A 23,730-nucleotide genomic window follows, 5' to 3' on the forward strand; every position below is an offset into this window, starting at 1 on the left:
CACTTGCAAAAATTGCTATAAAACGCGAACTCGTGCTCCGATCGCCTTGAAATTTGGCACACAGAAAGGAAGTCCAAAGGCGAATCCAAGCATCAAAGTTGGTGTAAATTCGTTGAATGGTTCAGGAGTTATGACCGATTATTCACGTAAAACAAGATCGATTTGTTGTCACGCCTACAGGGTAAACCGCTTCATGGAATGAGTTGAAAATTGCTATGTAGATGGAGTAACCATCGTAGGAGTGCCTTTTGATGGTTTGAAAGGAATCGAGATAAAGACTATGGAGATATGACACAAAACCCAACCTGAGTCACAATTACGCGATCGATTTTTATGAATAAATAAAACAAGTATTAGTTTTTACGCCTACTAGGCAAACCGCTTAGAGCAATGAGCTGAAAATCGGTGTATAGCTGGAATAATCGTCATAGAAAGTCCTTGCAGTAGTACAGAACAATCAGATTACAAACCACTGAGTTATGATTCGAAAGCCAACTCCGTGTGGCAAATGCGAGATCGAGATACTCTAATAGAACAGTCACCCTAATAGAGCATTCAGTTAATTTATTTACTCCATTATTATGTACAATTCTATTACATTACAAGTTATTCTGTAGGGAGTTCAGCTGCAAACAGTTAATCTTATAGACAGTTCAGCAAAAGGCAAGTCACCCTATAGAGAGTTCAGCTACAAATATATTGCTGTAGTGATTCAGAACATTACAAGTCACAATGAAGAGAGTTCAGCTATAAACACAAGTCATGCACCCTGTAGAGAGTTCAGCTACAAACGATTCACTCTTTGTAGATGTTTTGCTACAAACAAGTCTTCATGCAGCGAGTTTAACAATCAAAATCCACCATGTAAAGACTTCAGCTTTACTAACAAATTACTCTGTAGAGAGATCAGCCAGAAGAAGTTACCTTGTAGAGAGTTCAGTTACAAAGAAACCATCATGTAGAAGGTTCAGCTACAAACAAATCACCCTGTAGAGAGATCAGCTACAAACAAGTCACCCTGTAGAGAGATCAGCCAGAAGAAGTTACCTTGTAGAAAGTTCAGTTACAAAGAAACCATCATGTAGAAGGTTCAGCTACAAACAAATCACCCTGTAGAGAGATCAGCCACAAATAAGTCACCCTGTATAGAGATATCAGCTAGATACAAGTTACCTTATAGGGATCAGCTACAAACAAATCACCCTGTAGAAATATGTGTTGGAAACAAAATCATCTTTCATTGTTAAATATACAAATATTTTTAATCAGACAAAAAACTGTACACAAAATTTCTTTCTTTGTTCCGATATTCCTGCAGAAAAGAAAAGAAAAAAACAAGTTAGAAGGAAGCACCAAAGCCAGTTAATGGCTGGCTTTGTGGCTTAAAATACAAAAAGAAGTGATATCTAAACCAAAACAGCCAAACTGTAAAAACAAGAGTGCGGCCCCCAAAAAGGCCAGGATGTAAAAAGATGTGAAATCCAAAGTGGTGGCCAAGAAATGGCTGTGATGGTAAGTTAATGGCAAAAATTTTTGTAACGATTCAGGTGAATTTGGTGCCGAATCCTAGTGGAGGAGGCAACGCAAATTTACCTGAATTGTCGTAATTAAAAGTTTTGCCCATCACAGCCATTTCTTGGCCGCCACCTTGGATTTCACATCTCTTTACATCCTGGCCTTTTTGGGGGCCGCACTCTTTTTTTACAGCTTGGCTGTTTTGGTTTAGATTCTTCTGATTGATTGAAACCATTATTAATAAATAATGAGAAGACATACAGTACAAATCCACAAAAAAAAACTCAGTCTCATGCGACCACAAAATACTGGTTTGTAAATGAACCCAGTGTGGGCATGGCAAGGGCGGAAAAAAAAAGAAAATGACCTACAGATATATAAGGCTATACAGTAACTACATGTATAACATACAAGTAAAAATTAGGACTACAATAATTACGCAAGTACTAGGTTGGACACAGCCACTCCCTGCAATCTCTCACCATAAAAATTCTCTGGGATGCTGCAACACACACCTTTGAGGCATCATCTAGTAGTTGTCTCACTGAGGATTTGGTAATAGACAAATCCTGGTCAACAAAACGGAGTGCATTGTAAGTGTTGGTAACAGAATATTGATGGTAATGCCCTAGCAGACTGATCTCAAGGGTCTCATAATAGTTGGTAATATCTAGCCAATCTAGTTCCGATAGTATTTGGTGGTACTCAATTTTATCTTGCTTACGAGATCTAGCTTCTGTAAAATGGTGGGCACTGTCTAATGGGCACGTCAGTTCAAATAACAACAAACTGGAAGCGATGGTATTGTGTATAACAATGTCCGGTCTAAAAGGGGTCACCATCACCCCTGTTGGAATAGTAGACAAAGGTGACTCACTGGCTCGCAAATTGGGAAGGTCAGCATAGACACGAATAAATGGGCAAATTGGTAAAAATTTTGATAAAGTAGGTGACCAAAGACTGAAGTACCAAGTCATGTCGATAAGTGTACCTATCCTGAGATAATGCAGCTGGACAGCCACTTAAGACATGAGCAGTGGTGGGGCGCGAAGAATCACAAAGAGTACATTTTGCATTGAACTGAATATTCCACCACCACAATTAAATAAATTCATTGCAGTTGGTAACGTGTCAGAAGCTGCCCGTAAAAGAAATGACAATTGGCCAGGATGGAGACTGGACAATAATCAGTGCCAGGTTCTACAGGAGGTCTCAAGTTCAGCAGAGTCTGCAAATTTGGACTGGACAGAAAGTGTTTGAAGATGATCCTCAGAGGTGCATGGACTTGACTTTAATGAGCAGTTGATTCTTAGCCCTCACATAGAGAGACCTAGCAGTTGGCAAAGAAGAGAGTTGCTTCCTAGCAGTCAACAGGATGGAATAATCATGCTCATGAAATTGTAGAAAATCTTTCCCTAAGTGTAGATGTACACCCAGTTCTTGAAGCTTAGGGTCCGAAGAAGCATTAATGCATGACAGGAGGCTAAGCTTAGCTTCTCTTGTAATATGAGACACGCTTGGACAACAGATCCCTGGATAATAAAGGATCACACGTGTAGCACTTCGTGGAAGGTGTAACCACTTCTTCAAATAGCGTGTAACCATAGACTCCATCTTTGATATGTTCTTCTTATTCTTCGCCGTCTTTTCGCACACTTGGAAAAATTGCTATAAAACACAAACGCGTAATCAGATCACCTTGAACTTTGGCACACATAACGGCAGTCCAACAGCGAATTACAGTATCAAATTTGGTGTAAATGAGATAAATGAATCAGGAGTTATGACCGATTATTCGCGTAAAACAAGATCGATTTGTTGTCACGCCTACAGGGTAAATCGCTTCATGGAATGAGTTGAAAATCGGTTTGTGGATAGATCAACCATTATAGGAGTGCCTTTTTGTGGTTTTACAACAATCTAAATTAAGATCATGGAGATATGACACGAAACCGAAGGTGTGTCGCCTACCAGGCAAACCGCTTAAAGCAATGAGCTGAAAATTCGTGAAAATTGGTACGTGGCTGGAATAATAATCGTAGAAAGTGCTTGCAGTAGTAGTGTAGTACAGAAGAATCGGAGTACAAACCATTGAATTATGATTCGAAAGCCAACTATGTCATCTATGTGTAGTACAGTGTAGCAAATGCAAGATCGAGATACTCTAATAGAACAGTCAACCTAATAGAGCACTCAGTTACGTTCATGACTTAGAATTTTCATTGCAAGTTATTCTGTAGGAAGTTCAGCTGCAAACAGTTGATTTTATAGACAGCTCAGCTACAAGCCAAGTCACCCTGTAGAGAGTTCAGCTACAATGTATCGCTGTTATGATTCAGAACATTGCAAATCACACTGAAGAGAGTTCAGCTATAAAAAAGTCATGCACCCCGTAGAGAGTTCTGCTACAAATAAGTCATGCTTTACAGAATTCAGCTACAAACAAGTCACTGTGTAGAGAATTCAGCAACCAAAAACCACCCTATAAAGAATTCAGCTATACAAACAAGTGAAAGATAAGCTAGAAACAAGAGAGAGTTCACAGCTAGAAGACATTGTACTGTAACTCTGGAGCAAGCTTGCCCTCTGTGGAAGAGACTGATGTATGGCCTCCCTGAAAAACAGCTGTCCTTCCTGCTACGTGCTGGTTGTGACACTCTACCAACCCCTATGAACCTGGCCAGATGGAACATCATTACTGACCCTAGATGTGCTCTTTGTCAAGCTCCTCAACCCACAACAAACCATATTTTGACTGGCTGTCCTGCTGCTCTAGATCAAGGCAGGTATACCTGGAGACATGATTCAGTTTTACAGGTCCTTGTTCATAGGCTCCAACTGCATTTACCTGAAACATTCAAACTTTACGCTGACCTTCCTGGTTATCTAGCTAGTTCCAGCCCCCATAGTACCATCCCAACCAATCTTTCCTCCACCCTCAGCAGGCCTGACTTGGTATTGGTTTCTAATGATTCCATTTGTTTGTTCGAATTGACAGTACCAACTAATACCCAGCAACATCTTCTTGCTGCTAGAGCTAGAAAGGAAGATCGATATAGCTCCTTGCAATATGACCTCCAGCTTTCTGGGTTAACTGTCAATCTTGTTCCAATTGAAATTGGTTGTTTAGGCCACTTTTTGCCAAAACAATTGCTCAAATGGCTACTGCTTGTGAAGTGCCAAAGAAAACCATAAGATCCTTGTTTGAGCAGGCAGCTCGCATTGCTGTGTCCTGTTCTTACAGAATTTTTAATTCTAGAGCCTCCCCGGGCTGGGATCTTTTAGACCACCTTAGGTAAACTTTAAGTATTACATATATGTAGATATAGTTGTTGTTTTTTTTTGTGTATTGTAATTTAATTTACCTTTAGTTAATGTAAGTCTTGCCAGGGCTCCTGTACTGATCCATCAGCACATGGTACCCCTGTGTCTAGGCCCCTGTATGCTTGTAATGTATATTTTGTCTTAATCATTAAGACGTTTATTCTCCACCTTGTAGCCGGAGAGTTCAACTATAACCAAATCACCCTGTAGTGAGTTCAACTACAAAAAAAATCACACTGTAGAGAGTTTAGGTAGAAACAAATCACCTGTAGAGAGATCAGCTAGAAAAAGTTATACCTTGTAGGGAGTTCAGCTATACAAGTAGGGACCCGCCGATTATGCTGGCATAATTTTGAGCATAATAGGTACCTAAAAGCATTGAGCATAATGCCAGCATTATAGGTTAAATATTTGTACGATAGTGTAAATTCTTGCTGGATAAATGACAATTGCAAAATAAGATCGATATACTCTAATAGAGCAGTCAGTAACTCTAATAGAACAATCATCAAACTGACTGTTCTATTAGAGTATATCGATCTTTTCTCTTACATGCAGGCATGCAGCAAGAATTTATTATTTGTGTTCCAGCTACTCATTTTTTTCTTTCTATACGGTGTTAAACTAGTAGCAAAGCATATGAACTAAGGCATGAACATTGAGCATAATCGAGCATAATAGGTAAATATTGAGTATTAATTTAAGCATAATAGGTGAATTTTTGAGCAGTGCAGCATAGCATAATAGGTAAAATTATGAGCATAATCGGCGGGTCCCTATATACAAGAAACCACCCTGTAGAGAGTTCAGCTGCAAACAAATCACCGTGTAGAGATTTCGACTACAAACAAATCACTTTGTAAAAAGTTCAGCTACAACCAAATCACCCTGTAGAGAGAAACAAGTGACAGAGATCAACTAAAAGAACTGTTGAGAGATCAGCTAGAAGAAGTCACTTTATAGAGAGTTCAGCTACAAAAAAACTACCCTGTGGAGAACTCAGCTATAAACAGATCACCCTGGAGAGGAAACGAGCTACAAACAAGTCACCCTGTAGAGAGATCAGCTAGAAGTCACCTTGTAGAGAGTTCAGACACAAAGAAACTACCTTTTAAAGAGTACAGCTACTACCAAATCACACCCTGCAGAGGATTCAGCTACAAACAAATCACCCTGTAGAGAGTTCAGCTACAAAAAATCACCCTGTAGAGAGTTCAGCTACAAACAAATCACCAGGCAGGGATCTTGACTACAAACAATTACCTTGTAGAGAGTTCAGCTACAACCAAATCACCGTGTAGAGAGATCAGCTAGAAACAAGTTGCAGAGATCAGCTAGAAGAAGTCACCTTGTAGAGAGTTCAGCTACAAAGGAACCATCCTGTACAGAGTTCAGCTAGAAACAAGTCACCCTATAGATGGATCAGCTAGAAACAAGTCACCCTGTAGAGAGCTCAGCTCCAAATAAATAGAGTTCAGCTATGAAAAGATCACCCTAGAAAGAATTCAACTTGAAACAAGTCACCCAGTAGAGAGATCAGCTAGAAACAAGTAACCCTGTAGAGAGATCAGCTATAAGAAGTCACATTGTAAAGAGTTCAGTTACAAACAAATCATTCTGTAGAGAGTTCATTTACAAAAAAAATCACATTGCAGAGAGTTCAGCTGCAAACAAATCACCCTGTAGAGAGTTCATCTATGAACAGATGACCTTGTAAAGAGTTCAATTCAAGTAGAAAAAATCATGCTGTTGAGAGATCAGTCAGAAGAAGTTACTTTGTAGAGAGTTCAGCTACAAAAAAGCACTCTGTAGAGATTTCAGCCACAAACAATTTACTCTGTAGAGATATCAGCTTGAAACAAGTCACCCTGTAGAGTGATCAGCTAGAAGAAGTCACCTTGTAGAGAGTTCGGTTACAAACAAATCATCCTCTAGAGAGTTCATTTATTAAAAAATCACCCTGCAGAGAGTTCAGCTGCAAACAAATTACCCTGTAGAGAGTTCAGTTACAAACATATCACCCTGTAGAGAGTTCAGCTACAAACAAAACACCCTGTAGAGAGATCAGCTTGAAACTATACACAATGTAGGGAGTTCAGCTACAAGCAAATCACCCTGTAAAGAGTTCAAGTTACCCTGTAGAGAGATCAGCTACAAACAAATCACCCTGTAGAGAAATCAGCTAGAAAAAAGTCACCCAGTAGAGACTTCAGCTACAAACAAATCACCCTGGCTAGATACAAGTCATCCAGCAGAGAGATCAGCTAGAAGAAGTCACCTTATAGAGAGATCAGCTAGAAACAAGTAACCTTGTAGAGAGTTCAACTACAAAGAAACCATCCTGTAGAGAATTCAGCTACAAATAAATCACCCTGTAGAGAGTACAGCTAGATAAAAGTCACCCTGCAGAGAGATCAGCTAGAAGTCACCTTGTAGAGAGTTCAGCTACTAACAAGTTACCTATGTAGAGATTAGCTAGAAAGAAACTTGTAGAAAGCTTGGCTACAATCAAATTACCTTGCAGAGAGTTCAGCTACAAACAAACCACTTTATAGAGAGATGAGCTAGAAACAAGTCACCTTGTAGAGAGTTCAGCTACAAAGAAACCATCCTGTAGATAGTTCAGCTACATTTCAAGTCACCCAGTAGAGAGAACAGCTGCAAAGAAATTATCCTGTGGGGAATAATTGGCATTTAATAAATATATGTATATACAGTAATATAATTACTAATAAAATCAAAAATATTTGTAGTATTAAAAATCTTCCTCAAGTTCTTTTCTTCTTCCTGTGGTAAAGAAAAAAAACAGATGGGTTAAAAAGGCTCCAAAGCCAGCCATAGGCTGGGTTTGCAGTATACAAATACAAAAAGAAGTGATATCTAATCAAAAACAGCTAAGTTGTAAAAAAAGGTGCGGCCCCCAAAAAGGCCATGGTTAAAAAAGATGTGAAATCCAAGGTGGCGGCCAAGAAATGGCTGTGATGGTAGGTTAATGGTGAAAATTTTAATAACGACGATTCAGGTGAATTTGGTGCCAAGACCAAGCAGCACCAAATTCACCTGAATTGTCGTTATTAAAATTTTTACCATTAACCTACCATCACAGCAATTTCTTGGCTGCCACCTTGGACCTCACATCTTTTTTAACCATGGCCTTTTTGGGAGCCGCACCTTTTTTTACAACTTAGCTGTTTTTGATTAGATTATTCTATCATGCACACAATTGTGAGAGGGTGCATCATGTGCTTAGATGACTGAATTCCAAACCTTTCCATTAACAAATGCTGCAGAGAGCCATACCTAAAGACAGTACAAAAAATATATACAGGTAGAAATATGTATTTTATGTGAAAATGTCAGTATTTTAGCATCTATTTTTCAAAATTTTCCTGTTGGAGCATGCCCCCAGACCCCACTAGTTCCAGTATGTTTCACACACCTCCACCCAAGAGATTAGTACCTTGAATTAGCCCCCCTTTCATAAATCCTAGATCTGCCCCTGGAAGCTTAACACTATAATATACTAGCTGATTCTTTCTAGCATATAGCATTCATACTTCCAGTGTTGAACTCAACTGCCATCAAATTCAATCTCAGAATGTTAATTTTTCCAAATTTTCTGGGGGATTCCCCTAGACTCCCCTAGAAAGCTCATGCTTCACATTTCAGGTGTGGATTGACTTCTACTTGTGTCAAGGGCAGATTTAGGGGGGGTGCTTAGGGCTCTGAAGCACCCCCCTCCAAAATTTTACAACTGGCAATGGGAAAGCTAGGAAGCTTCTAGAAGCTGTAGTACAGGTGCAGTTGCATTTTATACACATGTATAGGCAATGAAAAGATGGAAAGAGCAAGGGAAATAGCTAATCTTTTCCAAGAATTACTAAGAAGGGTTCAAAATTATACTTTTGGAGTAAGTCTTACCTTAGAAGTTGCTAAATCCGAAATACTCTAATAGAACAGTCAACTACTCTAATAGAACATCCAACATGAAAACTATAATTTTCAAGAAGTTACCAGAGTGTAAGCTGAAATTAAACCTATTCTTCTAGACCTGCACACTGCCACCCTCACCATTGTACCAAACATCCTGCCATATACCAATCACTTCAGGTAAAAGATTTACACCTTTAATATACTATAAATTGTATAAAACATCATTAATTGAAAATCTATTCTGAAAATAACCTTTTCTGTCAAATAGTTAAAGTCTTTTAGGCTCTGCTACAAACTTGATTCTTGGGTTGAAATGCTTCTCTTGCATGCAAGTAAAACAGTAGTCTTATATAATAGTAAATTTCTTAGCTTTTATAAAATTCACAAGGCTGCAACATTTGAGAACTGTTCGTTTTTGTTTCCCTTGCTTGATCAAATCCCATGCTACATTTGTATAAATCTAGCAGCTTTGGAGTTTGCACTATCAAATCCCTTGAAGCTCAACTTTAAGCTTAAAATTATACTGCAGCATTTATGTTGTCATGATCATTGTGTGCTAAAAAGGGGTTAGTTGTGGCCAAAAACTAGTTGTATTTGTAGAGTAGCTAGTTGTAAAACAATTATAATAATGGATGGATCCATCATTTTAAAAGTTAGATTGAAATAGCAACCTGCATTTCAGAACAGTGGCCACATATGAAGTAGATCCAATCCTGTGTTTTAAATATTCTCCTTGACCTTACATTCAATTAACTATACACTCTTTATTCTCTTTGACAAGCCGGCCACTATTATACATTTTCTTAAAATCCAATAACAAGAAACAGTATATAGTTCTGTTTTTTTTTTTTAAATTAAAATTACTGAACTCATTCAAATTAAAATTACTTCCACCTGAACTCATTTATCTTGTACCCAGATTTGGTTAAAAATAGCTTCTAGATTCAATCTTGTGGTGATAGCTATTTTCCAAAAATTTCCAGGGGTTCCGGGAGTATATATGCCACCAGATCTAGAGCCCCCCTAGTTGGAGAATTACATACAGCTGAGTGCACATGCACTCTATACACTGGTGAGTCAGTCTACTTGCCCTCTCCACTCCCACTTACCCTCTCTACTGTATGGACAGCTAGTGTAGTTTGAGCCATGAGACTGTAAATTATGCTACACTTCAAAACACTAAATTTGATCATGTGCAGCTGATACCCATATGTTTCCACTAGCTACTAGTTCTTTAAGATGTTATTGAATTTTAGCTACATGGCTGGCAATTAACCGGTGACAAAAATTTTGCAGGTGTAAAGCACTACATGGCTGCACCCTTTAGTTATATTGACAAGCTGTAGGGGAATAATGGTATCACATAAACAAAGTGACATCATTTTCACCCAAAATTACTACCAAATGCAATCTCAATAGGCCAAATTTGCAAAATTTTCTGTGAGGGCATGCCCCCAGACCTCCCTAGATAGGTGCTTCTTACACTAGTTGTATCAACTATCTTGCTACATATATAAATGTCCATGTTAGCACCCCCCCCTTCTGAAATCCTAGATCCGCCCCTGTGTGTGCCCCTCCCCCCTTAGCAAAATCATGGATCCACCTCTGTTATGAACAATCTACATCTAGCAAAAATCATGAGAGAAGTTACGTGAAAGCTCATTTTATATAGCCCTATGGATATGTCCATTTGATAACACTTGTGGCATTTAATTTGTGCCTTTGTATACGGTTTATTATTATTTATTATTAATTATTACTGTGTAAGACTCACAAAATGAGTGTAAATACACAGATAATCATACAGTTAATTATAGTCTGTGGGAAAGAGGTGAGCAGATAAATCAACTTTAAATTGATTAAGGTTGTCCAGCTCTATTGTGATAAAATTTTCTATATCATGATATAAGCCTAGGTATAGAATGTAGTTATAATTAGAGAAAAATGTATATACCCAAGATGTTATCATACATTGTACTTTTTTGATAAAAGAGTTTGCAATGTTGTATGCTAGTAGTCATGTACCATGCTATATTGTACTTCTAGTACATCAGTGCTACAGGTGTCATCAGTGTAGACAGTGTAAATACACAAGCTGAGTGATGAGTTTGTATATTGTGATATATATTGTATCATGATATATTGTATGCAATAATCATGATAGTATATCACACACCACTATTAGTTTTACTTGCCATTGTTGACACTGACATGTAGGTCATCTAAGATTTGAAAACTCATTCTATCTGACACACAATGTCTAATGCACATGCAGTTGGTAATTATTCTGGTCAAACTGCATGGAAATTTGGTATGTACCATGGAACTGAAGAGATATATAGTGCTTAGGTAAATGAAAGAAAAACAGAAATCAAGTAGCTATATAATTAAGTGGAAGTCAAAAATGTGGCAAACAAGAAAGTATACTTTTTCTCGAATGAGTTAAGATTTGCAATTAAATTTGGCACATACTCTACAACTCAGTATGTTATTTTCACATAGATAGTCAAGCCATTGCTGATGTAGATATTTCCGTGCATTTGTGAGCAAAGATTCTGTCTCCAATGTTTTATCCATCTCTCAGGTCCCTATTAAAATAATAATAGTGATAAACACAGAATTTGCTTAACACTTATATATATATATATATTCATAGATTTCATGCACAGCTTCAACTATATACTACTATAGGGCAGTGATTAGTAGCTCAATAATTTAAGGTAACTGCATGCACATACATAAAAACTTAGTTACAGTAGCCATTTTATAGGTTCTCTGATAAATGACTGCATGGTGTTTTTTCCAAATTCATAAAAAGTTCTCCTTATTGCACTATATCACTTTACTATAACACCAAAAGCAGTTCAGAGATAAAATATTAAAAAGATTGACAACAACTAAAATATACATGATAACAATAGTACTGTAGCAAAAGAAAAGCTATGTATTAGTTATGTTACAGCCTACATAAAAGTGCCGCATGAAAGGAAGTAGATACATGCATCTACGTAGTTGTGTCTGAAATTACAGATACAATTGCCATTATTATGATTAGAAAAAATGCCTGCATCATAAAATGATAAAGTCAGTCTTCAAATTCAGCTGACAATCTTTGGGACAATTTCTTTGAAAAAGTACTGTACAAGTTTTTTAATTCCTTGTGCATAACAGTGAAGGTCAACCTTTGCTCTACACTTTTTTTGAAGCAGTCCTTCATCAAGCTGTAAACCTCCTTGGGACATTCCTTTGGCCTATCCATCTTCTTTTTATTTAGAACAAAAGTTTTGACTTCAGCAGCTGTCATTCCTGGGTATGGGGCATCACCATAGGAGAACAGTTCAGCAAGCAATACAGCAAATGACCACATGTCTGAAAATGTACTGAACTTTCTACCATTCAGAACTTCTGGAGCTTGCCATCTGGTGGCTATTTGAAAATTGTCACAAACTTTTTGTGTCTCGTGATCCTTCAGGTACTGTGCTTTGTTAAAACTAGCTATTTTGCAAACCATGTCACCATCAACCAGAATACTACTAGCTCGGATGTCACAGTGGATGATTCTTCTCAGCCCCAACTCTATCATACCGCTTGCCACACCAAGTGCCATGCCCAACAACACTGCAACATTTATCCTTGCTCCCTCATTCTGCAGAAATCCTTGCAAATTACCTTTTTCTGCATATTCAAAAAACAAAGAATATGTGTGCACAGAATAGTTCAAATCTGCAGAAATAAATTTTATAATATTGGGATGTTGACAATGTTCTAGCATGTCGATCTCTTTGCCCAGCATCTCTTTGGAGATTGTATCAGCTGGCTTTTTGGTGACAATCTTTGACCTGTCAATTTTATTGATCGCCAGCCAAAATTCACCAGTCTGACCATAAGCCAGTACTTTCACCTCCATGTAGTCAGCCTGAAATTATAAAGGTATTATTATGGAAACACTTTGCAATAACAAGTATGTTACACTAAACTGTATTTCTCTTAGTCATCAAACATCCTGAAGCACTATACAGTGTCCACCAAAACCAACATGCTATATAAAGCCCATAGAGGTTGAAATAGTTATATAAAATCTCTACAATTATTATTCCCTACACCTGGGAACTCCACTGAGCAGTCAGCTACGTATGTAATAAAACACTCTACAAAATAAATCATGTAGAAGGTTCAGTAACAGCAAGCCATCCTATAGAGAAGGGTTCAGCTATGCTACCAGTCACCCTTACAATAATTATGTGGATAATATCATGTATTTCGGCATGTGTTGGTGTTTACATACAATTAAACACAAAACTCAACAATAAAATTAGTTAAAATGGATATAGTGCACAAGTGCTATACCATGTGTTTCATGATAATAATTATCACAATATATATATAAAAATAATTAGCTATATCACGATGTATCGAGAGATTTATCATGAATCAGGCCAAGTGCATAGAATAATATGAAGAAGAAAACAGAAAAGCAAAGAAATTAAGACAATTTGTGAAGGCACATATCTTGGAAATGCTACAGCAATTTTAATTTGTTCAAATTTGTTGTGTTGACTACTGAAAATGAAGGAATTTCCATAAGTGTGATGTGCCAGCTTCTTGGGTTGTACAACACACTACCATGTGTATTGATCCTGTAGTGATATTTATACTGTATGGCAGCATGAAATAGCAGGGATTCCTCAAGAAAATGATGACATACAAGTCAGTTATACAAAAAACTTGTAAGAAGTGTTTTACTAAAAATTAATAAATATATCCCAGTAAAGCCATACTTCAAAATTTTATTTGGACAATATAGTAGTTATTGGCTCTGGCAATAACTACCACATTGTTCAGTAAGGTGTTAAACACCAAATGTAATTACCACTTTCACACCTCAGATTAAAGGAGCCGCCCCGGGCTATATTTCGTATGTAGCCCAGCTGGCCGGGCTACATATGTGCTACATCTGGGCGGTGATTATATACACGGTAAGGCCAGAAAAATTGATTGTGGTGATCATTTAATACTCACATGATTATTATGCACGACTTGGATTTCACCAAGAAAGCCAAATATATTATCCTCACTATCCTACGAGTTGAAAAACGTTGGACTAAGGTGAGAACTAGGGCTATAGCTTATTCACCAATCATTTCTGCACATTTTCAAATATGGAACACACTTCCATCATGAAGTTGCCACTCTGCACAAAGTAACCTCTCTACAAGCAAGGTTATCTATATCTAGGCCTTTATAGTAAACTCTGTGATTATTCCATAAATGATTCAATAGCATTGATTACAATATTAAACTCTCCGGATCCTCTGTGATATCTCTAGGCCTGATTTGTTCATTCATCGTGACTGAATGTAACCAGAACATACTAACTACTGACCCATAGTGAAAAGTTTTAGGCATGCATATATAATATAATGGTTGCGCTTATATTGGTTGGGTGATTTATCACCCTGTGCAGGCTATCAGCCTCATACAAATGGGAAGTGTTACATCTTAGCTGTAACACAAGGCATTCAGACTTTTGCCTAATATGGATACCTCCAGGAAGTTGGGCATACATATCAAATAAAGTCCTCATGCCTGTGTTACAACTATTACATGTGTAATGTTGGCAGTCAAAATGCAGTGTCAGCAAAACATGTTTATGCAAGATGGAAATGAAGCCATATACATCAAAGTGCCCATAGTCTTTTACGTGGATATATACTACTTCAGTGGGCATTCAAAGGTGCCAGTCAGGCAATATCTTGATATACCTGGCAATATCATGGGAATGCAGTTTGCTGATGGCTTTGATGCCTGACCAGTTCAAAGATGCTATATGCTTTGATTCATTATATTGAGTGACACAAAGCATTTAATTATGGGCTTGGGTTTACAGGTTAAGCTAGTGTCAGTGTATAGTAGTTGCTAATTTTCGATTAGTTACTAAATGTAGAATGATCAGTAAAATAATTGTTTGTGGATGCATATTTCCATTTAACAGATCACAGAACAACACAAAGAGGACAACTATATTGAAATATGTGTCTGTTCAAATACGTTGGTTTATTGAGTTTGGACACTTTATCTACTATTCTCTCTTGGAAGATGATTGGCCCTCTGAGTAGCTATAGTCCTAACTACTTAACTTAATATATTAATTTTCTGTCCCAATAGCAATGTTAGTAAGCCAAACGCAGTACAAAATGCTAAAACAAGAAAACCGGATCCTACAATTGCAATTTTCTTGTGCTGTGTGTAAAACATAATGATGTATGAGTAGCGTTCTAATGGCTATTAGCCCACACTATTAAAATCGGATACTGATGTATAAAAGGAACAGGGTGAGTGCTCTGTAGTTCTTTCACCTATCAGGTGAGTGTGCCTAGAGTGATATATATCACTTATACCATGACTGCATCGGGTTTTGTTGATATACATCCTTAGCCCTCAAGCCTGAGCTCGAGGCCCTCATGCTTCAGGTGTATATGTCAGCAAAATCCCTCGCAGTCATGGTATAGCTATTAAATAAGCCAGTTATATCACAGCAGTTGTAGATATTAATAGTCATCCTTGGTTGTATGTGAAGCCATATACATCAAAGTATCGACAGTCTTTTACTTGGATATAAACCAGTTATATCACAGCAGCCATAGAATATCTCAGTTAATAGTCGTAAAATATGTTAGTTAATAATGCTTGTCCTCGGCTTTGCTTCAGACTCATGTCAATAATACTAAGATATTCTACTCCTACTGTGACAACGTAGACTATTTTGTTGCTGTATGCATGCTATCAGAACTGTTTAATTGCAACTGTACATGCCACTTTTACCATCACATATGATAAATATAGTAGCACCGCTACATATACATGTAACGTACCTTGTTGAAGGTTTGGATTGGTGAAGAATTTTCATAATGGGGTTCACTTCTTTTCTGTAAAACAATACCTTAGGTTATAATAGTCCATGGCACCAAACAATATAACCAGCATTTCCAATTGAAGGGGTCAGTGGAAAAAGGGGACATATGCCATTTAGTTTAGATTTTTTATTTCTTAAAAAGTAGAATGGTTCAGTTGTTTTAGCCATGTGAATAATGCACTAACAAAACAACAGTTCATGTCAGTCTCAAAAGAATTTTTAGCAAATATACAAGAATTCAATTATGTTCCAAAAATTCTGTTTAATGCCTATCACATGGTTACCTAAATTATTTTTCAAATGGCACTTACGCTTGTCCTCTTTTGCCACTGACCCCTTCATTATTTCTAGCTATGCTGGTGGTAAAATTTAATATGGATATCGATTGTAGAACTGGGTAATTAAACAGGTATATTGCTTAATAGGCTACTTTATTCTATTGAAATTGCATGTCCGATATGTGTTAAGAATTCTAAAAAAAGCAATCATTTACTTTTCTGTTTGGTAAACTGCCTCACTCAAATTACCATACAGTTTAGTAAACTATATGAATTCTCATAACTGAGAGCTAGCACAAGAACAAAGAATCAAATCATTGTTCATAAATTCATGAGATATAAAAAATATTGGTGATATATCATTATGACAACATTACGAGAGAATATTAAATTTTGTTTTGATATAATTATTGATAAAAGGATGCTTTATATATATATTCGGCTGCAGCATTTCTTTATTTATCTAAATTTATTTTTTTAGAACAATAATACATTAAAACTGCACTGGTCTTAAGTTGTTCCTAACTTACTCTGTGTCTGTTTATTGATATATAATCATATGTGGGTGGTGGTTGAACAGGTTGATGGTCTCCTTCATTTTTTGAACACTAATAGAACAGACATATCAGCACTTGTTGTTATAACAGTACAAAATGTACCTCCAAACTTGCAGATGTTATTTCAACATAAGGATTCATCTTTGGGGCATAATGACTTGACAATTTTTTCTTGGTACTGGTACTGTAATTCACTGTGTGTGGATCTGGGCTCATAGTAGATGGCTGTAATTATGTATTGTGAAATCACATAGGACAAACTACAACACTATAACATACTAGATGGTCTACACACTATAACTATGTGTCCAGAACTACTTATTACGTGATCGTCGATTGTTAGTGTATGCCATATGTGGTGTTGTGTAGAGTACAGTGTAAAAGGTTACAAGTAGAAGGAAAAATTAGGAATTTAAACTATGACCATTACTGAATTAGGGATTCAATGTCCAGTAGTACATCTGCTGGTATAGACAACCACTCTTGTTGCACTACTTTACAGCTATTCCCTTGATTCACTACTTTTCTCTTTGTCCCTAATCCAATTTTAAATTCCTAATTTTTCCTTCTACTTGCTTGTTTACTTTTTATACGACTACTGAACCTGTTTATAGAAAGAATGGCACCAGGCATGCCATAAAATTGATATAGTTTGTGTCTCAACGTGCGCCCCAACAATCAATTACTGAAAAGTGAAGTGACCCTTGTATTTCGCTTAATGTTTAGCTATATGTTCTGCATGTTCTGCTAGTTACACAGAAGTTCATGATGCCTGTGTTGTATGTACTGCAGTTGGTGAAAAGACATGTCTCAGGATGAAGCAACACTAAACAGTGAAGAAATCGATTCCATAGCCTTATCTATGCTTGGCTGGAGGCATCAGTTAGTTACAGTAGTTAGTCAGTCAGTCAGTCAGTCAGCATAAAATTCTGTTAAATAGAAAATTCATAGAAAATTGTTGGAAGGGATTAGGGTCATTCTGAAGATGTTACCTATGCCTAACCAATACTGCCAAGCTGTTATAAAAGAAAGGTGAGGCTGTGTTTGGGTGATATTTTTTTTTGGCAAGAAAGCCCAAGCTATCATGATCCCTAATATACAGAACTACAACAGTGTATGATAGTATAGTTGTAGACAATCATTCAGCTTTTTACACACATGTATATATAAGTTTGTAAATTCTAATAACTTCAACTACCTGATAGTGCTCCAATGATGCAGACAATGAATACTGCAGTGTTTCTATTTTCTCATTAATCGTCACAATATTTTGGGATAAATATTGCACTGCAGATTGCATCACTTCCATATAAGCACTCAGTTCCTCAAACTTTTTAGTGAATGTGCTCTTTATGTGTTTCAGTTGACTGAGTATGGCAACATTATCTGACAATAGTGTGAAATTTTCCTTTTCAGGGCTAATTTCTTTAACATCCAAAATAAACTGTGGGAGACAATCTTCTTCCTATATTATTCAATATGATTTAATACAGTATATATCATACAGTATATAATGTCTACCATACTGTCTATATAGTAGAGATCATGAAAGAGCTGATATCTAGAGCTGCAATACTAATACAGCTAACTAGGAAATTGAGGTTGCTTTTGGTGATGTTTTTGACAGGAAAGTGAAAATCTTCAGTTGCCAGTTATACCTTTACTTTCTTGGATTGCTTTTTACAGCCCAGCTTTTTTGCATGGAGGATTATAAATTATAATTATGGCATGTACCACATTCACTGCCTGGGCACTAGCACTGATTTTCCACTCTAGATCTGGTGTACTGTTTGGACAGACTTTCGTTAGTTTTTATATTTTGCATTCAAGAGAATTGGCAGGAGAAACCAATTCTTACAATTCTAGTAGTCCTATGTTAGAGTTGGGATTATGGGTTCAGTTTTAACTACCAACTCCAGTTAGGGTTTATATAGAACCAGCCCAAAACACCTTCTCTATAAAAAAAGGCACATCCAAGAAACTACAAGTATCTGTAACCCAATGTAAAAACAGCTCAGCTGACTTGTAGAGTAAGACCTCATGAAAGTAAAATAACTGGTAATTTAAAGAGCTGATATCTGGAGCAGCCAAGAATCAATTTTAACTATAATCAAAGCGTTAAATGCACGGAGCAAAAAAGGCAGCCAAATTACCAGTCAATTAGAGTTTTAGAATGCAGCAAGGGTGAATGTAGAACACAGCTGAATGATAAAGGTTCAATGTTAAATTTTGTTAATTGCAATTGGTTGTATAACATTAACCAGAATTGGATAATGTCAGTGCTATAGATGGACTGTACAAACACAGGTATGATGACTATACAGCATAGGTGTAACACAAGGTAGAGTATTCAAGTGAAATATATATGTTTAAATACATTTATTTTTTATATTAAAAGGATTTCAAGAAAACTATGATGACATTTTTTATTACATAACACAATACAAATCTATTGAGAGATGTTGCATAATCTAGTGCCAGCATAATTTCTAACATTATAGGCTAGAAAAAGCAGAAAGTATTATGCCAGCATATACACTGGCCAACACTAGAGCATAATCTTGATTTTGAAAGCATAATTTTGAGCATAATAGGCTGGATTTTGAACACTGCTTAAAAGCATAATAGGCTATTTTCAAAGCATAATTGACTCAAGGGCTAACATTGCAAAATCATCCCTACACGTAAATACAGTAACTCACAATAGTGGTGGCCACATGTCTTTTAATTGTGGGCATGCACTTCGTTGTTTCTTGGTCGCACAACTCACTACGTGAGTCCTGATTAAGGTACTGGTTGATAATTGGCCATTTGTATTGATGGTCAATAACATGTATCGGTGCTGATATTAAGGATGCATTGGTTGAGGTCTATAGTATGCATTTACATATGTATGTGTTGTTTCTTAAATATACAGTCATCCAAATGACAAAAGATTCTGTGGTATAGCGGAGATTTAACAGTCCAAATGAGGATGATGATAGGCTGTTCTTGTGTGAAGATAACATTTTCTAGTTGGTTGACAATTGATCACTTACGCTATACGCTAACAGAAAATATTTTCATGACAATGCTACAAACTTTTCATGGTATACTCAGGGGTGGTTTTAGGGGGGTTTCTGAGGTTTCCAGAAACCCCCTCTGAAATAGCGTACGCCCCTACAATTTGTCTGGGTGATAAAAATTACGAAGAGTTGTACATACTGTATTATATTATGGCATTTTCTATTGACAAAACTCCATACTTTTGCCTCTGACATCACCTTCACAGCATTCAAAACACGTAGCTACCTTTTTTTTTTTGGTCTTCAGCTTGCAGCTAGGCCGAAGTTGCAATTCCAGAGAATGCTGAAACCCCCTCCGAAAATTTCTAGATCTGCCCCTGATACTCCCAATGAAAGTTGCATCATTGTAAAATTACATAACTTAAGCATCCATAGCTAAATTCCCATAGCTTGTGCATGAAAACAATTCCATAGCCCATAGAAAGGTTATCAATTACTTTTCGTATGTAATTTATGTACATTTCATGGCCCATCAGTTATTCATGGCCCCTTGATATTTCACATCATATTACCATGATGCAACTTTCATGGTAGCACACCAATGAAAACTATGAAAAACCCCACCAACTGGTCAGGCTGGCAGGCAGAAACAAATTGAATTTCAGCGCATGATTCCTTAAAATTTTATAATTGGCCACATTGTCATGGGAACGTTTTCTAGATGGTTGGTCTCTCACCCGGCCACATGCGAAGCCTTATAACGTTTAAATGACATCACACATTCGATAACACGTAGACTCGTCGTTGCATGCGGGGGGGTAGTGAGCACGACATCCATTGACGTTGGAACACCATCTGTAGGGAAACATCGAAGACTGTTGGTCAATAAACGGGAGATCACGAAAGTAGCTTTAAAAGTGAGTTCTATAGTCGCGTGAAATATAGGGATACCTGACGTCAGGGCCGCGGCGTTCTCGCGAATCTAGTCGGTAAAAGTTGTATTGTATATTGCGTGGAACCAGACCCTTGCGGTCTGGGACGAGATTAGTGGATGGCCAGAGCATTAGATACCATTGTCACTATAGCGCAAAGTAGCGTAATTATGAGGCGCCTGTTCACCTCTGCTTTACTAATGTGCAACTGCAAAAAACGCGTCTAGCTAGGCTATTAGCTAGAATCCTTCCGTTATAGGTGTACCTGTCGTAAAAGTGCGTTGCTAGCTATATGAATTACGGTTATTTAATGATTCATACAATTACTGGCAGTATAATACAGTAACCACGAACGGATTTTATACCGTCGCACTACTGAAACGCGCGGTACACATATTAGTATTTAGCTAGTCTACATCGTTACTAACCGGTTCACTGTCAAGTCCCACTTCATCTATGTTATGAAGACTCTTTGATCTTACTACATTACCCTGAGGAAACATTGTCGTTCTTCTGCGAGTAACCGGTGGAGTGAATGGTCCTTGGCTTGTTTTCCTTCGCCGAGGAAGTGTTGGAGGCGGCCTTTTTGCAATTATATCATCTCGTTCCTTGAGTAATTTTCCAACCAAATTTTTATGTCCCAAGTGTTCTGTTTCTTGCTTCAAAGCTGTAGTAAACCTATTAAATGCATCTTCACCTCCTTTCTTCTGCAAGATCCGCACTAAAAGTGAACCTCTCTCGTACGACGGAAGCTCAGTTAGCGTGCGAAACTCTTCGTCTATCAGCAACCCCTTAGTGCGTAATATCGGCAGTAGCAGAGATAAATTAGTTTGCGCTGCTATTTCCCTTTCACAGTTTTGAAGAACGCGCCGATATTCACTATCAGTTAGCTCTAAATTCATGTCGACTGAATGCAACCCACCCTGATCAACAGCTAACTACAACATTAGCATATAGCTTTCTGCTTTCCTTATATACGATGTAACATGCATATATACTTATTGTATAATGGGAATATTATACCTATGACCTCACTCGCTGTCACGCATCCGCCTCTAAATGAATAGATTTATAGTTGAAGGAAATTAATGACGCCAGCTTGTGCTATAATCCTCATGCAGCTCTAACTTTTTTTCAAAGCGGTGGATTTGCTTTAATACATTGCATATCACTGATGCATTGCATATGTATACGCTATATATGTGACTGAATTTGACAAAACCCGGCTCCGACGCACAAAGCTTCGTTAGGAGATATGGCGATTTTAAGTAATCATTGTGTAATAACTTCCCAGTGCCTACAGCTGTGCAAACAAAATTTGCACCAAGTATGCATCTATTTACTAGCTATCACTGAGTGGGTGTATACATTTCTGATACCCAAAATTAGGGCAGAGACTCCCTATATCATTCCAAATAGAGGGAGTCTCTTCTTTTGTTTTGGGCAGCTTTTCTCGAGCGGGTAATAATAGGCATTCCAGCCCGATTTTTAAATTTTGGAAAAACGGGCTTTTTATATGCTCAATAGATAGAGTATTGATTGCCGATCTCAGAAATATATAGTTTGTTGGGTTGGAATTAGCTACTTTGGCATGCACAGTGCTTAAAAACTGAAAAAAGGTACATTTTTTCTTCGGGGCTCCCCATACATTTTAAAGGGAAAAATGGCACAGTTGAATCAGGAAGCCATCTAGCAATCTGGACTATCTTGAAACTGCAGTTGCATCTATCTGCAAGTTTGTACATGTAATGAGAGTAACTTCAGATTGTATCAGATCTCAGCTATCTTTGTATACTTTGTGGTGAGCAAATATGTTTCACCTATTGCACACTTCTCAATACAATGGTGCATACCTATAGGCAAGAGGCTATGTCAAGTAAGTAAAAACATCAAGTTAACAACTTGTAATGGTAAACAACTAAAGTGGAGGTGCCGCAATGATGCAACAATACCTAAGGTGGAGTTGTGGTTTCAATTATGGTATTGTTATGCCGACTTTGAAGTGGTTTATACTTTTGAGCTGATGACACAGCCATCAGAAGATTACTCTGGAGCTGAAAATCGCTAACCCGAGCGAAGTAACTACGCACTTTAAAGTAAGCACCTGTGACTACCTTCCACCCGACAGTACGTTTTTTAAAGTATTCTACATACATTATAAGGCTTGAAAAGATTACAAAACAACACAAAACGTACTTATATGTAACGCGCATGATAAAACTAAGATTTTCATGATGATCAACGTGTGGACAAACCCCACAGTGATTTTCATCCTCATTGGAGCTTGGACGACGGAGCAATCCCAAGTTAAATACGAGTTCTTATTTTGTGCCAGGTCTCTATTGGGGAATATACGGAGAATTTTTTTATTAAAAAATCTCGGATACTGGAATGCCTAGTAATAATATCACAGGTGGTAGTAATAGGGTGGGGGGCGATAGTAATAGGGTGGGTGGGCTTAATATAGGGGTATAAAATGAAGCAAGAAGATGATTGGAATCCAGAGGCCAAGTTTGGGCTCTCCATGGCCCTCAAATCACTCCAAATTGACTGAGAACACTGTTGGCGAGCTCTCTGTGAAGTCCCAGCTCACTACACACCATTATCACAAAGCCATGGCCATCCAATGGCACCAATCTCCCACTCGTGGCAGGGTCGGAAGAAAGCTGCCACAGAAACCAGACTTGCCAGTCCTGAAGGAAGTACAGTGTGGAATATGATAGTGTATTAGGCCAGCAATCCATTTCTGGTAAAAACATAAGTTTGATTTTGTGTGTGTGGAAGCCTGGTTATGTGAAATCCGGTCACATATAGCCATGCAGGTAAGCTAAAATTTAAAACGAAGTTGCTATTGTTCCGGCAGCAGGAAACATTTTGTCAGGGCTATTGTTCCAGCAGTCCACTAGATTTCTCACTATCAAACACACTAGTTGTATGCTATGCCCCGAGTATTCAACTTTAGTGTACGCGTCTAGTAGAGTATTCGACTTTAGGGAACGCGTCTAGTAGGTTGTCCCGAGCATTCAACTTTAGGGGATGCATCTAGTAGGTTGCCCCGAGCATTCAACTTTAGGGGATGCATCTAGTAGGTTGCCCCGAGCATTCAACTTTAGGGGACGCGAAAAGTAATTCTAGTGTTAGGGGGTAGGGTCGGGTTCAACTTTGGTTTCTTCATCACTTTCAATATATATTATAGAAGTTACTCCACTCGGAGACATATGAGGTAGAACCCACGTAGCACAATGGTTAGGACTCTGGGCTCAAGCACTGGAG

At 37.6% G+C, this 23,730-nt stretch overlaps 1 protein-coding gene across 1 annotated transcript; it reads right to left on the reverse strand.

Annotated features, from left to right (window-relative positions):
• Window positions 1–11,635: 11,635 nt before the first annotated feature.
• LOC136268386 (uncharacterized) lies at window positions 11,636–21,437 on the reverse strand. Its single transcript, XM_066063708.1, has 6 exons — window positions 20,886–21,437; window positions 17,719–17,985; window positions 16,623–16,745; window positions 16,494–16,571; window positions 15,645–15,698; window positions 11,636–12,688 (listed from the first exon to the last, which is right to left on the reverse strand). The coding sequence occupies exons 1-6, from the start codon at window positions 21,357–21,359 to the stop codon at window positions 11,858–11,860; spliced, it is 1,827 nt and encodes a 608-aa protein (XP_065919780.1). The 5' UTR covers window positions 21,360–21,437; the 3' UTR covers window positions 11,636–11,857.
• Window positions 21,438–23,730: the final 2,293 nt, after the last annotated feature.

This window comes from Dysidea avara, chromosome 10, assembly GCF_963678975.1.
Source record: "Dysidea avara chromosome 10, odDysAvar1.4, whole genome shotgun sequence".
In the NCBI taxonomy this organism is placed as follows: Eukaryota; Metazoa; Porifera; class Demospongiae; order Dictyoceratida; family Dysideidae; genus Dysidea; species Dysidea avara.